This window comes from Miniopterus natalensis, chromosome 20 (genome assembly GCF_054644295.1).
Source record: "Miniopterus natalensis isolate mMinNat1 chromosome 20, mMinNat1.hap1, whole genome shotgun sequence".
NCBI lineage: Eukaryota > Metazoa > Chordata > Mammalia > Chiroptera > Miniopteridae > Miniopterus > Miniopterus natalensis.
Window position 1 is genome coordinate 26,389,364 of NC_142100.1, and position 18,711 is coordinate 26,408,074.

At 60.2% G+C, this 18,711-nt stretch overlaps 1 protein-coding gene across 1 annotated transcript in view; it reads right to left on the reverse strand.

Moving 5' to 3' along the window:
- Positions 1-18,711, reverse strand: part of NCOR2 (nuclear receptor corepressor 2) — a 114,569-nt gene that overhangs the window by 22,674 nt on the left and 73,184 nt on the right. Inside the window, exons 19-24 of the mRNA XM_087828348.1 lie at positions 12,902-13,049; positions 10,918-10,968; positions 9,634-10,228; positions 4,455-4,575; positions 3,385-3,556; positions 342-503 (exon numbers count right to left, since the gene is read on the reverse strand). Of these exons, the coding sequence (XP_087684474.1) occupies positions 342-503; positions 3,385-3,556; positions 4,455-4,575; positions 9,634-10,228; positions 10,918-10,968; positions 12,902-13,049 (1,249 nt within the window). The remainder of the gene's footprint in view (positions 1-341; positions 504-3,384; positions 3,557-4,454; positions 4,576-9,633; positions 10,229-10,917; positions 10,969-12,901; positions 13,050-18,711) is intronic.

Here is an 18,711-nt window from a genome sequence, read left to right on the forward strand (position 1 = left end):
TCAGCTGCTGGTGGGGTCCAGAAGGACTGGGGCACCCAGGAATGACCTCAAAGCCAGCCTGACTGTACCCACAAACCAAAGCAGCCCCCTCCCCAGGATTTCCTCTCCAACAGCCCATTAGCTCTGAGTCACTGGAGGAAGACAGCTGCCCCTCACCAGTCACGCACCATCTATGGCTCCCTCTCACCAGTGATTTCAACCCCAATCCTACAGGCTTCTCAGATCTCCACAGATTCCTCGCCTGTGCCTTCAATGACCATGTGCAAATAGTTGGCGCCCAATGACTGCGCCGGCCAACTCAGCCCGGTGGCCGAGAAGCCCAAGCTCGGCGAGCTACTCACCAGGCGGGGCGTAGGAGAAGGCCGAGGGATCAGGGGCATGCGGGGAGGCCTTGATCACCTCGCGAGGGGGCACAGGGAAGGGCAGGCCAGAGGTCCAGCACGGGGGCTCCGCGGGCAGCTTCTGGCCCTCAGCTGCGAAGGTTGGAAAGAACACAGGCTTCTCTGCCAAGGGGACAAGAGGACAGTCAGTTGTGCTCAGCCAGAGTCAAGAACCTCAGGGACACGGCCGCCCCCACTTAAACGTGACCCTCTCTGAGCCCTCAGCGCGGCCCAGGCCAAGGGCAGGGTCCCAGCCAAAAGGAAGGGGGAGGGCATCTATGATGCAAGCCTCCCAAATCTGTGAGCCGGGTGCTGCTCTGAGCCCTGGGACATTCGCTCAGCACAGGCGTGTGTCCTGGGGCTGGGCTTGGGTCCTTGTTGGCCCGAGACCCCAGGGAGCTTTTGAGCCCTAACACTGGGTCCTGCAGGCCCTGGCCCAGTGTCAGGCAAGGGGGGGTTGGGACACACCCTCAGGCTAGGGGACGTCCAACTGGCCCAGGGCCCCATGCCTGATGTTTACACACATTGGTACTGGAGCCTGGTCACGTCTGCCCATTTATTCATCACCTACGGCAGCGCCGAGCGGTTGCGACACACAGAGTCTGGCCTAAAATATTTACTATCTGGCCCTTTCCAGAAAAAGCCTGCTGACCTCTACACATCAGGAGGGTGGTCAGATGGCTGCATGGATGCGTATGTGGGGGGGCTGGGGAGCAGCCCTGCCTGCTGGTGGCCATGCGGTTTCCCCAGCGTGAGCTTGTGAGGAAGGGACTGTCACCAGGTTGCGTGGGGGGAGGGGGAGCACAGTCATAACTGTGGGCTTATCTGAGGTTACTAACAAGTTATTTAGCTAAGCCAGGATCTGACCCCCTGACCTCCATGCAGCTGCGAAACACAGGACAGCAGAGGACGACGCGGCCCCGAGACCCCTCAGGCGGCACTCGTCCGGGGCTTACTGTGCGCTGGCTCGTTACCCTCGCAACACCCGCAAGGAGCTGACTGCCACACTCTCCAGTGCAGAGGGGAAACTGAGGCTGAGAGGGGATGTCATCTGGTCGAAGGCCTACAGCAGGCGCATGGCAGAGGGGGCTTTGCATCCGTGAGCCAGCTGCAGAATGTGACACCTTCACTGCGCACTCTGCCCACAGGAAGAGGGGCAATGACCAGCCCCAATTCTCAGGCCTGGGGACACCACGGAGACACAGCCAAGGGCCAGGGGGCTTGGGGCTGCTGTCACAGTGTCCTGCTGAAATCTGTCCTGAGCTTAGAACCTCTCCCCAGAGAATTGGTGTCAAGCTTGAGGCCCCATCCCAGGGAGATAAATGGCCAAGAAGTGGGGACGGGACATGATGCGGAGACGACAGGCCTAGGACAGGGTGGCAGGTAGCAGTCACCTCTCAGGCCACCTCCAGACAAAAGAGAGGCTCTGAAGGCCCCGACTCGAGAGCACTGGCACTGACTCGTGATGATGCCTGCTGCGGGCACCACAGGTGGGATGAAGGCGCGCGTGCTGTCATTTCTCTCCAAGGAGAGACCGAGTGCCCCTAGCATGCCACAGGGAAGCACCCCCGAGCGCGGTGCAGGCACCGCCCCCACCTCAGGGTGCCAGGAAATCCTGTGGACACCCTGGACCTCGCTGCTCCAGTTATCCAGCCCTGCGTGTGCCTCAGCTGCTTTGTGCCGATGTGGGGAAGGGGGGCCTCCAGTGTTGGAAGTGGAGCCTGGGGCCGGGCCAGGGAAGGGGGGCCTCCAGTGTTGGAAGTGGAGCCTGGGGCCGGGCCAGGGAAGGGGGGCCTCCAGTGATGGAAGTGGAGCCTGGGGCCGGGCCAGGCCCGGCAGGTGGCCCAGGGCCTGGAGAGACAACCTGTTCCTGCAGCAGGGCCCAGGGAAGCCCGAGGGACTGGCCTGGCTGAGCTGCTGCGCTCAGAAGCCAGGCGACCAGAGAGGCAGTGCTGGGTGCCAAGTTCACGCGTGTGCCTAAGACCACGAGCGTACCCCGACCTCGAGAGAAATGCACAGGTGGCTGATGCTGGGAGCACCGTCTCCCACGGGGGCTGTTCCAGGAACCGGGGCCCCTGCACAGCATCCTGCAGTTCCTCAAACACACCGGGCCTGTCTCCACCCCAGGGCCTCTGATCGGGCTATTTTCTGTTTGCAACGCCCTTCCCTGACCTTTTCCCATGACCAACTCCTCCTCTTTGCAGAGACCTCACCCCTGGGCCCCTCATCACTCCCCGTTTTTGCTTATCTCACTGTGTGGACTACTCTAAAGTCACATTGCTTCCTTCCACAGACCCTGGCGTAATGTCCTGCCCACTTATAAAAACAGCAGCTTCCCGGAGCAGGGATTTACCCTGCTCACCACCGAAGCCCCATGCCCTGCACACCCTGCCTGTCTGCTGACCCTGAGCTTCCTATGGTGACAATGAAGCAACCCCAGCCAGTTGCTGTAACACAGCTGCTCGGAGAATCACCCCACAACTCCCCGGCGAACCCAGTGACCTCGGCCTGGAAGAAGGTCGGGACTAGAGCTGGGCGGGGCAGAGCTTCCTGCCCAGGCTGCTGCCAGTTGGGCACAGAGCCTCCTCTGTGTTTCTAGGAGCTCGTGAGAGGACTGAACCGCACAAAACCAGGGCTGGGGCACGGGCATGTTTCTATGCATGCATAAGGCACTTAAAATTTAAAAAGGTTGCCCATGTTGAGAAACTAGAAGATGTCACGTGAAAAGAAAGGTGTCTGGTCTCTGAGAGAAAAACCTCAGGTCCACGTTGCCACATGGTGGCTCTGGCTGAGGCCAACAGGTGCCTTTGGAAAGAACATGAAGTCTCCAACTGCTGCAGTCCCCACCATTCCCTACTGCCTCATTCCCGCTGTTTCACTCATTCACTTGGTCTGATCTGCTGCTACAGGTTTGGAGTTTGCAAAGCTGCTCTAGGCACACAAGTGCCCCCTCCCTTATCCCTGCCCATCGGCCCCTTGCTCCCTCAGCCACCGGCACACTTACCCTCCTTCTCAGCAGGAGGCACAGGGCTCCTGCTTTTGCCTCGAGGGCTGTTGCCGGACTGCTGGGGGGTGCTGCTCTCTGGCTGCAGGTGCTGTGGTGGAGGTGGGGCCGGAGGTGCTGGCTTAGGGGGAGCTGTGTCCTCCCGGGCGGGCTCATGGACTTTGGTGACCTGCTGAGGGAAGCAAAGAGAAGAGAGCATCTTCGAGGGCTGTCTGCAGGCCACAGAGAACAGGGAAAGTCTCCTGGGCCCCTGTGTGTGACTAGCCCGGACCTGAGGCCAGGGGGAGGCAGCGACGTGCCCAGGGCACAGAGCTCAAGGGTCAGGAGGGCAGGTCTCCGCATGAAGCCAGCTGCCTGGTGGTAAACTTTCCTACCCAGCCCGGCGCTAGGTCTCTCTGGGTGGCAGAGAGATGGGGACTGACAAACGAGATGGTGCCCAGCCTCCAGGAGCAGGCAGTGCAGTCAGCACGCCCTGTGCCCCTCAGTGGAAAGCACTTGTCAGCTCAGAGCCTTTGGCCTACAGCCCCCGCTGCGTACGGGAAACCAGGCCACCTCTGGAGAGGGGCAGCTGGGCAGAGGCCGGGCCACCATGGGGAAGAGGCTCCTTCGTGGCATGGACAATCTTCCAGGGGGGCAGCCTTCCTTAAGGGACCTCACGTTTACAACTGGTAGGGCCCCCCCTTCTCTCGGAGGCACTGTGACAGCTGGGATGGGTGGGTGACTTCCTGCCTTCCCACAGCCCAGTGCCTGGCACTGGGGCACCCTCAGCAGGTGAGGTGGGGGTGGGGGGCCTCTGAGGGAGCTGGGCTGGGGGCACAGCAAGGAGGAAACCTGCAGGCCCTGCTCCCTGGTTCCGGGAGCCCCACCCTGAGCTGTTCCCGCCTCATCTCCAGGGGATTTCTCCAGGAAACGGGTGGGGCGGGGCCGATCTGCAGGTGCCGCCCGCCAGCGCCCGAGCTGAGCAGCCCTGGCCTGAGCTCCAGGGTCCACTGTTTTCCTGAACAGACGGGAGGTCGGGTGGGCAGGGTGGCTACCTCACGGGGCGCAGAATGGGGGTGCCTGGAACTCACGATCGGGGGGATGGCAGCCGCTCGCTGCTTCAACTGCTTCAGGTCCAGCGGCTTCTGGGGCGAGGCGTTGGCCCTGGTGTCACCAGTCGGGGTAAGGAGGCTGGGACGTGGTGACAGCAGCCTGCGGGGGAGACGAGCGTCAGGCCCGTGGCTCACAGCTGGCCGCTCCTGGCTCAAGCCCTGGACCACGGGGAGGGAGGACACACATCCAATCTCCGCTCACCAGGCCATCCGCCCAGACCAGCCAGGTCTCGAGGTGTGGGAGTAGGGAGGGGGCTCCGCTCTGCCCCCCATCTTCTGGTCCACACGGGTCCCAGAAGGGCCCGAGCTCCTCCAACACCAGCCCAGAGGCCTGGGTTGGGATCCGACATTGGCCCAAGGCAGCCTGAGGCCAGGGAAGCCCCAGGGAGGCCCAGCCTCAGAGCCCACGCCACTCGGGGCTCTTCAGAAGCTGCCGAAGCCACAGAATCAACCGGAGGATGGCTCAGGGAGGGAGGGAGATTCAGGCAGGCGGCTCACCGCCAAATAGGGGCTCAGGCACCAGGGCAGGGCCTTGGGCAGGGAGAAGGGGGGACCCTGCTCATTGGAGACAAGGGTCAGGGAGACCACCAGCTTACCCAGGATGTCCCACTAACTGGATCTCGCTCACACACCAGTTATTGAGAAGCTAAAGCCACAGGCTTTGGTGGGGAACCTGGTGTGTGGACACTGTCCACCAGCATCCCGAGTGTGGCCGTGGTGCCGAGCGCAGCCCGCGGGCGCCTCGTCTCCCAGCGAGGTCGCCCCCATCTGCTGCTTACACTCAGAGCTGCCCACTGCACCTGCACTGGGCACACGTGGGGCCAAAACAGGTGCAGGCCCTGGGTCACTCCAGGATAGGGTTGTGGTGTTTGGGCCCCCGGGCACAGCCAGCCCTGTGGATGGCTCCTCACTGTTCATGGGAGCCACCTCCTTCAGGAGACTTTCAGAGATTTCCAGGACACCAAACACTGGGCGCAGTGCCGGGTCACGGTCCCCATCTGGCTCCCTCATCTGCCCAACGGGGTTGCCAGGCTCCGGCCTAGCTCTTGACTCCTCCGGGCATCCTGCACTTGCGGGGCACTCAACTGGACCGGCATTGATCGTGAGGTGCACGGGGGAGACCCCGAACCCAGTGTCTGCCTGCAGGTTCCCCGAGCCAGCTGGGTGACAAACAGCACTTGAGGACGTCAGCCATGGGCTGGGATTCAGCCTGATGGCAAAACAAAGGCCAGCTCCCCAAAGACGGAGGGTCCTGTTGGCACAGCTCTTACTGTGCGCGGTGGCCACACTGAGGCCACACGCGGAATGTCGGTCACAGCCACTGACTTCGAGGTCTGACCAGGGAAACAGGGACACGCTCACGCCACTCAGTGCCCAGCTGCCAGTGCCTGATGCCCGACAAGGAGCAGATGGAGCGGAGCAGACACGTGACACTCAGCCTAGGTTCCCTCTTCGGCGGGGGCACCACGGCCTGTGACAGGCAGGTCCTGAGGGCATCAGCCTCCACCAGCATCTGCCACAGGCTTGGCTGGGTGGAGACAGACACGCTGCCCACGGCGTGCAGGTGGGGCTGGCGCAGGGGAAGGTCATCTGACTCTGCCATGCTCCACGGCCTCCGCGTTCCTCCCCCACCCCCTCCGGGCGCACCTGCCTCCGGTCCTCACCTCACCTGACCCCTCCGATCCCGCTCGCACTCCCAGGACCCCCTGAGGCCTCTCCTGCAGCTGCTGGCCTTGCAGGCTCCCCTGGGCATGGGCCTGCGCCCGTCTCACCTGCCCGGGCAACCCCCACCTCGGGCAACTGCCCCCAAACCCAGCTGCCCCTCCTCTCACATTTACTTAATATCGTCCACTTAAAACAACTGGCATTTGTAAATTTAAGGTTAAAAAAAAAAACCACTGCAGCCACTTTAGAAAACAGCTTGGCGGTTCCTCAAGAGGCAAGTCACGGAGTTACCCTCTGACCAGGCAATTCCACCATGGGGTGTGTGCCCAAGAGAACAGAGAACCCACGTCCACACAGACACTGGCTCACGAAAGGGCACAGCATCAGCACCAGCCACCATCACCGAAGGGGCAAACAACCCAAACACCCAAAAGTGGACGTACGGAGAACCAGAATGCGGTCTGTCCGCAGAGTGGAATATTACTCAGCCACGAAAAGGGAAAGAAGCACCGACACACTCCACATGGGTGAACTTCAAAAACATGGTGCTGAGTGAGAGAAGCCAGACACACAAGGCCACGTACTGTGTGATTCCATTTATAAGAAACGTCCCAAATAGGCAAATTCATAGAAACTAAAAGTAGATTTGTGGTTGCAGAGGCTGGGGGCTGAGGAGTGACTGCTAATGGGTTTTTGTTTTTTTCTGGGGGGGGAAGTGAGGGTTAATGAAAATGTTCTGGAATTAATAGTGGTGATAGTTGCACAACTGTAAATACACTAAAACCCAGTGACCTGTACACCTTAATGCCTGAATTATATGGTATGTGGGCTATAACCCAATAGCTGTTACCAAAACAAAAACAAAGAAGATACTTAGTTTACGCTGGCCAGGAAATCAAGGGGTTGTTACAGTAACTGTACTATATCTAAGAACAATAAAGTAACAATGTTACATTATTTGCTTTATAAAATTTTAGTTAAAACAGGAAATTCTGTATCTCTGTAAATATGATCCTGTAGAGATATAAAGTTTTCACAACACACAGAAAGCAAAATGCCTGTGTCCCGTGGACTGTCAATGAGCTAGGGCCTCCCATCCAGGCCTGGGTCCTGCCTTGGATTTCCCAGGCTCCACACCCAGGCAGGGGGCAGATGGGAAACGGGCCCAGTGGGGACAGAGGCATGGGCACAGCACTCACAGTTTATGAGGGCTCCCGATGCCAGAATGTCTGCCCACTCCCCTGCCCTCGACCTCCCCAACCCCTCCACCGTCCACTTATCTCATGAACATCCACTTTATTCCTTTACTGTTACAGGCTCAGACAAGTGGCTGTCACCAGAATGTAAGCTCCCTGGACGCAGGGCCTCCTCTGTCCTATTCCCAGCACTCCTCGAACCTAGACTCGTGCCTGGTGCACACTGGTGCGCAATTTATCACTTATGGAATAAAGAAACTGAAGAGGAATTGCTGTTATGATTCTTTCAAAATTCCAGGGAGGGGCTCCGTGGAAGAAGCTGCACTCTTGGCCCCTCTTGGAGCCACCTTTGGGGGGGTTCCCAAAACAGTTCCAAAGGAGAGCAGCAAGTTTTTTATTGAGCCCAGCACCAAGCTGGTATTTTACGGCTAGTAACTCCATCATCCTCACAAGGGGGGACACCAACACCCGCCTTACAGATGGGAAAGCTGAGTCCCAGGGAAGGGGTTTCAGAGGGCCCTCCCCTCCCGAAAAGTAACCAGGCACCTTCCCCGGGAACTGGACAGGGGAGGGCGAGCAAGCTCGAGCCATTGTAGTCACAGTCACTATCTCTGGTCATGGGCCAGGAAAACTGCCCAGTGCAGCTGCCTGGCAGTGACAGAGAGCAGAGGCAGGACATGGCCCAGGCAAGAGCCAGGACCAGCATCGTCTTGGGTGTGTCCAGGGATGCCCAGTTCACTGCGGGGCTGCCAGGCGGGAAGGAAGGTGGGGGGCAGGCAGCTAGGCCCCAGGTCACCCAGGAGCCCACCCATCCCACTGGCCCTTCCGGGAGGCCCTGACTGCCAGGACCCGCTCTGACGCAGCTCTCAGCCAGGCTGGGTGGCGGGTGGCCAGCCAGGAAAAGGTCACCGGGTTGGCCTGAGTCCAGCCTCGCTCACCCTGAGGGCGGGGACTGGCCTGGGTCACACAGGGCGGGACAAACCAGGTGTCCTGACTCTCCGCCCAGGGTTGGTGCTCCCCGGGGATCGAATGCTGGACATTCCGGCAGAAAGAGTGGACAAAAGCCAGGCCCAGCTCGGAAGGGAAGGACGTGTCCCTGGGTGCGGCTGCCAGAGGACCGGGGAGGGGCGGAAAGGTAGCTATGGGGCTTCAGGCCTGGCCCGAGGGGTCCCGGGGGGCTGGCAGGACTCAGGCCAACCCTCCCAGCTTTTCAGCCTTGGACAGCCACGTGGACCCAAAACAGACTCCAGGAGGCTGCTCAGGAGTGTGACTGCCCCAGAGCTCAGCACTCATTCTAAAGCAGAAACGTTTCCATGACTGTCCTGACACCTTTACCCAGGTACAGAGCGAGTGATGGGCCAGACCGTGGCTGAGGGACCTCCCCTCAGACTGAGCCGCCGTGAGCACTGTTTTCAGAGCTGCACCTGTTGGGCAAGAGTCTTGGGAACTCTGCACCCTCAGGAGCCTGCCGGCCAGGCCTTTGGTCATCAAAGGGCCACCCCCAGACCAGCTGTTTCCCACATAGATGGGGCCAATGGTGGCCACTGAGGACCCTAGGACATGGGAAGCGGAGGCTGATGTGGCTCAACTACTCTGTGGAACGTATGCAGGAGACCCAGAGAGCGCTGACCGAATCTGATTTTCCCATGGAATGTTCTAGAACTTGTCCGGAGGTGAATCACGGGGCAGAGGAAGTGGCTCCGAGTGACTGCATCAGATTTGAAAGTCAGATTTTCCTCCCTCCCGTTCTGCCCAGAACTTTTCCAACAGACGCAAGGAGAGAGAACAGACCACACTGTTTTCAGTCAAAATAAAAACGGCCCGCCCGCCTCACTAGAAAACAATTCCTCACGTGGCCCAGAGTTGAGCGAGCGGCGCCCATGCCATTGCCTTCGGCTGCGTGCCGTGGGCTCCGACTCAGGCAGACGAGCTCCTGCCCCTCCCAGCTGGCGCCTCGGGGTCCCTAAGCATCTGTGCCAAAAGTGGTTAAAATCTAGCATTCCCGGGATTGGGGGAGACAAGCACCCTGTGCCAGGAGCAAAGCAGAGGGAAGAAAGGTAGGAACATGTCCCCAAGACTCAGCTCTTGACACGTGCCACCTCCTGGGGGAGGTCCCCCCTGCCCCCCCCATGGAACCCTTGCATCTGGACTCCACTCAGCGCCTGCCTCCCCGACCAGACCGCTGCTCCCGGAGGGCGGCCAGAGAATCGGCCACATGCTCCCCGGTGCCCAGCTGGTGCTCTTCGAGGATCTGCAGGATGAAAGCACAGAAGCGGCCGCCCGGCAGGTCCACTCACCTGTTCTTGTCGCCTCCCTCCGGCTCATCCACCTCGTCGGCGCTGCAGGTGGCGCTGGAGTCGCTGTCCTGGGGGGCGCCTGAGCCCTTGGCGGTCGGGGCCTTGCCCCCAGGGCCTGCACCCTCCTTGGCGTCCCCCGTGCCCGCGCTCTCAGGGGTGGGCTCCGCTGCGGCCTCCGTGGGCGCCTCCCCTGGGGCCTCCTCCTTGCACTCGGCCCCCGTGGGCTCCGCAGGCAGCGCCTCGGCCGGCTCCTCCTTGCGCGCCTCGGCGGCGGGCTCCTGGGCCCCAGGCGGCTGCTGCGCCCCCCCTCCAGCCCCCGGGGTCCCCTCGTCTTCTTCCTTCTCCTCCTGGGGGGCCCCGGGGGGCGCTGCGGGCACCGGGGGCGCCGGTGGGGGCGTGGGTGGCCCAGCGGCTTCGGGGGCCGGGGCAGGCTGGGCGGGGGCCGGGGCGTCCTCGGGCGGCGGGGCAGGCGGCTCGGGGGGCGGCTCGGCGCCCGGGGCGGGCGGGGTCCGGGGCGCGCTCTGCCCGGTGTCCCTGGCGGCCTCGGCGCGGGGAGAGGGGACGCTCTCGGTGTCCGAGCTGTTGTTCGCGGCCGCTGCGGGCGCAGAGGGCAGAGCGTGAGCCGCGGGGCCGCGGGGGAGGTGGGCGCTGCTCTCCCCACTCCCCAAGCTGCGCCCCCCGGCTCTGGGTTAGTGGCCCCATCTCCTGACACCAAACAGCCAGAGGCTCCTAGTAACTGGCCTAGTGGCTATTTGCCGCTGTGTCATCATTGTCACAAAACGGCACCGAAACTGGGAGCAATGAACTCAGAGGAAGGGGGAGCCGCAGCGACTGCACCCCCACCCGTCTCCCACTGGGACTGATACTCGGCAGGAGCACAGCGAGTGAGAACCTAGGGACTGTGTGGACCTCGGCTCCAGACCTGGCTCTTGAGCCTTAAAAAGAACAAAATCACCCCTGCCACTTCTCTGGGTCTCAAGTTCCCCCATTTTCTGTAAAGTGGGTACATTTAAAAATCCCCACACTTGTTGGGAAATCAAACCAGGTAAGAGTCATGGACGGAAACACCAGTGAACATCAGCAAACAGCTGAGCCGAGGGCCCTGATCTGCGGGAGCGAGGCGGGAACAGCAGGGGGAACGGCTGCTGCCCGGGAGGGTGGGCGCAGGTGGCGGGAGCACAGACAGAGGTGCCCACAGGCCGAAGCGTGCAGACGCGAGTGGGGCTCCTCGCAGAGGACGGGGACTTCAGTGTGCCCCCCCCGGCCAGACGGCCACACTCATACCTGGGCCACTGCTTTCCCCTCTGGGCACCTCGTTCCCAGAGGCGTGTGAGGCTGGAAGGAAGCGAGAGACGGGTTAGGAGCCGGGCGGCGTGAGCGGGGGGGGGGGGGGGGGGGGCGGTGTGGTCAGGGAGGCAGGGCCGAGGGCCAGCGGGTAGCAGCAGGACTTATAGCGGCTCCACTGGCCGCTCACCTGCCCTGTCCTGAGCGCTCTGGTCCTTGAGCCGATGCACCTCCTCCCTCCAGGGCTCACTAATGCTGAGCCCTCTTCCTGCACAGGTCGGCCTGGTTTCCTCTAACGTTCCCACAGAGCCTGCATCCTGCCCACACACAGAGGCTGGGGTATCTGCAGGGGGTTCAGGCTTCTGCTCCCTAAGGCTTCCCTCTCCCTGGTACAAACCCAGGAACCAACCTGGACCTGCAGGGCTCCATAGGATTCGGATGCTCGCCAGGTGTCTGCCAACTTGGCTAGAGAGACCCAGCGCTGGCGAGGCCAGGCTCAGACTCCAGACCCATCCCCAACCTGAGACCATGAAATGGTCCCGTTCTCCACTCTCAACAGGGACATAGGATGTGGGCTAGTGAGTCCTCTCGGGCTGGGAAAGCCTGCATTTGTTAGCAGGCCTGGCTTACAGAGCCAAGAGGGGACGCACAACTTCCTCTGCCACATGGTGGGAGATCGGGAGTGTAAATGCAGGGACAGGCAGAGGGGAGCCAGAGAAAGAAACCCCAAGACAGGGGCAGGAGGAGGGAAGGTTCTAATCACCAGGAGCCTGAGGGCCCAGCAGGGACAGCTCCGGGCAGGGAGACAACGGAAGGAGAGGCAAAGACGTTCAGCTAAGCAGGACTTGGGGCCTTCAGGGGCTCCATGCCTTGGCGGTGGGCGTATAGGGGTTGGGGCCTTCAGGGGCTCCATGCCAAGTGGGGGCAAAGGCAGACTAATTAGTGATCAGGAGCATAAGGCCTGTGTCAGGCAGCCTGGGGCAATTCCTGGATCTACAAACACTTGTCATACAGTGGAGCTGAGTGTTAAAAAGGGGACCGATCTCGTGTGGTCAAAATCCTGAGACCTGGGCAGGTCTGTCGGTATAACTGAGATGATTAACTCTCACTGTCTCTTGAGCAGCACTCACCTGACGGGAGAATTCACCTAAGACAGGTGCTTCAATGCAACTGCAGGCTGGGCCAGGACATTTAACTGCCCGAGCCTCAGTTCCCCACCCAGGAAACAGTTGTGTGATTGGGACACGTGGGAGGCACTATAATTATTCAACTTTCAAAATATTTATTGACCAATAGCTTGGCTCTCCTTATACTGGTCCATTTGTAAACAGTTCCGATCAAAAATCTATTTTCAAAAATATATATACATTTTTTCTAAAATGTGACAGCAGATGAGATGTCAGGACAACAGATATCATTAGAGCTGTCCTGGGCTGTTCACGGGGGTCAGGAGGGTTGAATGGACAAGTGCCCAGCAGGAGCAGAGTAACCAATTATTATTATTGTTGTTGCCATCACAATCACCACCATCACCACCACCACCACCACCATCACCACCATCACCACCACCACCATCACCACCACCATCACCACCACCACCACCACCACCACCACCATCACCACCACCATCACCATCATCACCACCACCATCACCACCACCACCACCACCACCATCACCACCATCACCACCACCACCACCATCACCATCACCACCACCATCACCACCACCACCACCATCATCATCACCACCACCACCACCACCATCACCACCACCATCATCACCATCATCACCACCATCACCACCACCACCATCATCATCACCACCACCACCACCACCATCACCACCATCATCACCATCACCATCATCATCACCACCATCACCACCACCATCACCACCGTCACCATCCCGCTCTCCTCAGGGCAGTCAAGGCGCCTTCAGAAGGATGCCGACGTGCCCAAGGCCAGTCCCCAGGGCCCGCCTCACCTTCCGCCTCCTCCGCCATCTCCTCCTCGTTCCCGCTCGCGCCTGACGCCTCCATCTCCTCGTCCTCCGCAGCAGGCGGGAAGGCGGCCTCCTCACTGGCCGCGGCCGGGGTTTTCTTCTTCTTCCTCCGCGCGTTCCTCTCCTTCTCCTGCGGCACAGGAGGAGCTCAGGTCAGGGCTCGGGCTGGGCCGTCAGCCTGGGGACCGGGACTGAGGCCTCGCCACAGCCGCGAGGGACAGTGCCCCCAGCCACAGGGTTGAGGGGGCCCTTCCCCCTTGCTCCCCACGGCAGTGGCCAAACTTGCTAGTGGTTCTTTTTACTCAGGGCCTTCTTCTTCCACCGTGTCCCAGACCCTCCGGGGTGCAGCCTCCCCTGTCGGCTTCCCCGACACCCTTCCAAACAGGCGAGGAAGGGCAGCCTCTCCCCAAAGAGGCCCTATGATCGCTACAGCCCTTCCGGTGGCTCTAGCCAGGGCCGTGACCATGCCCCCAAGGGACACCCTGCTGGGTTCCATCAGTCCGTGGAGCAAATTAAATGAAACAAGCTTTTCCTTGCCCGTCCCATCTGCCCCCCACGGATCCCCGGGAGACAGGCTAACTTGGGAAGCTCATCACTTCACTCCACCAGTCTTTACAGGGCACCCACTGTGCGCAGCTGCTGCGCCAGGGCTGACACACGACCCAGGGAAAACGACGTCCCTTCTCGTCAGGAAGGCCAGCAAACACATCTTAAAAAGAAGACTCCGGTGCACACAGGGCTTCAGAGGTCAGATGGGGCAGGGTGAGAAAGGGTGGGGCTACTCTAGACAGAGGACCCAGGACGGCTTCTCCGAGGTGGTGCCGAGAGGGAGCTGGCCAGGCAAAGCTCTGGAGGGGGGCAGTCCAGGTGGAGAGGCTGCAAGTGCAAAGGTCCAGGGGTAGGACAAAAAGTAGGCCTTCACTGCAGAGTCTTTCACTTCCCTCTGCACCATGCCCTGGTCCCCAGAAGTCTGGCTCCTCACACAGGGGCCAGGAGCCCAGCCTGCAGCTTGGGTACAAATGTCACTCCTCATTGGCAGCTCCCTCTTTGCACTGCACTGGGCTGGGCACTCCAGGAGGGCAGAAAAGACATCTTGGGCATCTCTTCACCTGACCAGGCTGAGACAGGCAGATGCTCAGAGGTGTTTGTTGATCGACTTACAGAGCGACTGAAAATTGGCAGTTTCTTGGGCTTAAACCCACAGTAGAGAGTTGGGGTGTGTGTGGGGCCAGAGTGTGCTGGGGGTCTCGAGGTGACTAGGGACTCCTGGGGGAGTGAACTGGACCCTCAGAGGGCACCCAACACAGCCCATGTGACAGGGGTAGGGGTTCATCCTGAGCTCTTGGGAGTCTCCAAGGAAGGAGACGGACCCTTGGGCACTACAGGATGTGCCCACAGCTTTCAGCAAAGCCCCTCATCCAGGGCCAGAGACTGTCCCCCAGAATCCACGTCCACCCAAACCTCATAACGTGACCTTATTTGGAAATCAGCTCTCAGCAGATGTAATTAGTTAAGATGAGGTCAGCCTAAATTAGGGAGGGCCCTGAATCCAATGACTGGTGTCCTTATAAGAGGGGAATTTGGACCCAGCGGCACACAGGGGAGTGCTGCATCTCCGAGCCAGGGAACAGCTAGGCAGTCGGAGCTGGAGGGACAAGGTGGGACCCTCCCCGGAGCCGGCAGAGGGAGCCAAGCCCTGCTGACACCTGGGTTCAGACTCCTGGCTCCCGAATTGTGAGAGAATGAATTTCTGCTGTTTCAAGAGACCTGGCTGGTCGGTTGGTACAAGAATCGAGAAACTAACACACCTCCTCCCTCCACCAATTCCCCAGCCAGGCCCCAGGGGAAAGCCGCCCACATCGCCACACAGCTGGCACAGCCGCTCTCAGGGCAGACACAGGTCGCCTGCAGGTGCCACCCTGGCCCTTCACCACGGCCTGGCTGGGAACAGGCCTTGGGGTCCCCAAGGCCCAGCCCCAGGGCAGTATCACTTCCTGTCCTGCCTCCTCCCAGAGCAAATGGGGGTCCTCGGGGCACAGCCGCTGGGAACACTGGGAGGAAAAGGGAAATATCCATTTGCCCGTTAGTCACGGTTTCCGTCACCAGCACTGGGCCAGAGGACCACAGCCCCACCCTGCCCAATGTCCATCACCCGTTTGGGAACACCCAGCCCCGCCACTCACCCACTCCCACAGCTGCCCCAAACCCCAAGCTTCCCCCTGGGGGCCCCCGGCTGGAGCCCACGGAGGTGCCAGAAAGTTGTGTGGCACTGGCTTCTGTGGGTGAGGCTAAGGGTTCCCTCTTCTTCCTATTTTTAGCAGGCAGGGACTCTCTCCAGTGCCCAGGGCTGGGGCAGGCAGTGACTGGCTGCCTGGGCAGAGGGCGGGACTCGGGAAGCTCTGAGCCTCCCAGGGAACAAGGGTTCCTGTGGGCCTGGCCAGGACGTGTGTCTTCCTGGGGACGAAGGGTCTCTCTGGGAGGGTCCCCCAGGTCACTCAGGCCAAGTGGGGTCAGTATAGTGTCAACGCTGTTTGGGTCTGAGAGGCTGGGATGTACTGAGTGTCCCAGGAATTATACCAAATCCTTCTGCACAGCCCTGCACCTTGGAATCGGGAGGTGTGCACAGAGTAGGTGCTGGGTATCAGTATTAATAGTTACAGGTGATTTTCCTAAGCAGCTAATATATCCCAAGCATTTTCCAGATATTAATTCATTGGACACACAGCCAGTCAGCATGCTGTTTCCTGCTTCCAACCCTCTAGGGGATCCCCCAAAGCCCTTGAAATAAAACCCCGGGTCCTACCTGTTCATACAGCCCTATGTAATTTAGATCTGGACCTCACCCGCCTCTCCAACTTGCTTGTCCACCCTTCACCTCCTCGGTCACTCAACCACAAACTCGCTGCCCTGTTCCTGCAGAAGTGGGCACAGCATCCCAGCCACAGGGCCTCTGCACTAGCTGTCCCTCTGCCTGGACACCCTTCTCCCAGTTACCTGAGTGACTCACTTTCTCACCTCTTCCAAGAGGCCTTCCCTGATTACCCTGTCAAAATCAGTGAATCCTTGCCACCCATCAATCACATTCTACTATGTCCCTCATCTTACCATCTTCAGGCCACAATGTGGAATTATTTTTGTGTTAATTTGTTTCTCAAACTAGAACCAGCTCCTCTAGGCCTGCTCTCAGCTGTCCTCCCAGCACCCCTGGCACAGGGCCCGGCTCTAACTGCGTTGGCTCTGAGAGGCTAAGACACTTGCCTGGGACCGCACAGCTCCTGAGTGGAGGAGCTTAGCTTCGAAAGCAGGTCACGTTCAAGCACTATTTCCTTGCCCAGATCATCTCTCTCTCTCCGCAGGCCTGCGAGGCCTCAGATGAAAGAGATGACAGAGGGAAACAAGGCCAGGCCGGGCCTGGGCGGAGGCAAACAGAGATGGAGAAACGCGGAAGCTGAGCCCCAGGGCCTGGATTCACAGATGGGAGAGAAGGGTAACCTTCGGCCAGAGGGGGGGAGCCCCAGAGAGGACAGCGATGCCAAGTGTTACATAACCCTGGACAGCTCTGCCTGCCCGCCCAATCCTGCTTCCTGCTGACGTCGCCAGCGGCCACGCTCAGGCCAGGCCTGCTGCAAGGCAGAAGGGGACACCCACCCGCTGACCCTCCACTTCCCCGCTCCTTCCTGGGCTGGCCCAGGGTGACATGTCTTCCTGAGCTCCAGACAGGGTCTGGCCAGCAGCCTGACAGAGGCGACTGCTTCAGGACTCACAAGGACCCATCTTCCTCCTGGGGACGGGAGAGTGGGGGGGGGGGGGGCAGGAGGCAGAGGTCACTGGGTTCAGCAGCACCAGCATCATCATCATCAACATCGCATAAGGCCCATTTGCATACTCCAGTAGCAGAGGAACTCACCCCTGCCCGGGAGCAACAGCAGTCAGGACAGAGGGACCCAGGCTAAGCCCAACTTCCTATGACAGGTTCTTGCGTCTGCTCAGTTTTTTCTGTGGCCCTCAATGGGAGTCTGCCCTTCAAGGGCAGCTGAGCGAGGGCCAGCCCCATGCTCCAAATCGCTCTCTTCCATCAAGGTCCATTAAGCCACCAGCAAGGTCCATCTGTACATCAGCCTGACTGTAGCCGGACAGCCCCCCACCAGGGGTCCATGGCAGGACGACCCTCTGCGCAGTTCTGTGTGACACAGGGACACAGAGTCAGGCCCACAAGGGAAGCCAAGGGCTCCTACAGGCCAGGTTCATAGTCCCTCTGTGGTCTCACCAGGCACCCACCTGCTCCGGGCCTCATTACCCACACCCGGGGAATGAGGACAATGGAGGCAATCTCAGGGGCTGGGAAGGGGCCTGTGCTGGCCTCTGGGTCCTCTCCTGTTCATGCCTGCCCCTCAGCCTGGGCTGGGCTGCCCCTTGGCTCACAAACCTTCCATGGCTCCCACTGTCTGTGGAAGACATGACCAGCTCCCAGTGCAGATAAAAGCCTCGCCTACACATCGACCCTTGGGCACCTGTCACTGCTTCCTGGGCACACAGAGGGCGCCCAGTAAAGGCTTGCTGAATGCACAATCAGGATCGTGTCCACACAGAGCACCAGCTGAGGCCCAGGCACGGCCCTTTAGACCAGGAACTCATCTGCTCCTCACAGCAGCCTGCCAGAGGGTCCTAGGAGACCCGTTTCACAGAGGAAACCGAGCAGGGAGGCCAGATACCCTCAGGCACCAGCCAGCGAGGGCGCAGCCAGGTGTGAACACTGGCCCAGAGCCCCGCCCTCCAACACTCTGCAAGGTGGACGCTCTGAGCGAATGAATGAATCAATCCATTAACCAGCCAACCAACCAGTCAGTCAGTCAGTCCAGGAGCCGACAGACTCCACAGCCACTGACAACAGAGGGACCTGTGACTCCCAGCCACCAGGCACCTGATGTCAAAGGGCCACCACACCACCACCGGTGGGGGTTCTCCATCACAGAGCCCTGGAGACCGGCCAGGCCTATACTCAATCCACTCCCACCACAGTTCTATTACTATCCCCGTTTCAGAGGTGGGGAAACCGAGGCACAGCGGTCAAGCCACCAGTCCTCAGGCACATCGCTAGTAAGTGGCAGCATCTGGATTTGAACGCGGGTCTCTTGGGCCCAGGGTCCCTGCTCTGCTGAGCAGCCTTCAAGAGAGTGACTCCAAGGCCCAGGAGAGGAAAAGGGGGCCGGTGGCTTTGAAATAAAATGATGGCGACGATGACACTAATATGACTGCTATTCACAGGAGCAATAATCAGGGATGGGTTACAGTGGTAATCAGAAGGGAGCCAACCCTCACTGAGTGCCCCCGCCCCAGGCAGGCACTCGCCCTGAGTTCTCAGGATAAGGGCCTCTACTTCCCCACTTTATAGAGGAGGGAACTGAGGCTCAGCGGGGCGAGGCCGCTGCCCAGAGTCACACAGGTGCCCAGTCATCAAGCCAGGACTTGTCCACCCCCCCTGCCCTGAGCCCCAGCTCACTATCCACCTTGTTAGGGTCTCTGGTCCCCTCAACTATGCTCTCGAGTTCAGGGTATCCTGGGGATACGGGGGGGCTGTGCCCTGAGGAAACCTGGAAAGTGAGGCCTGGGGCCAGCGGCTGGGAGAGGAGGGAGGAGATGCCAGTAACCCAATAGCCTGGGCTGTGCAGGCCACGCCGCGGACATGGGCCAGGAGGAGCAGGGACTGGGGGAGGGGAGCGGGGAGGCAGGGAGGAAGAGCTCGGGAGGGCACAGGAAGACATCATTGTGTGCCTGGGGTGATGCTCAGGGGC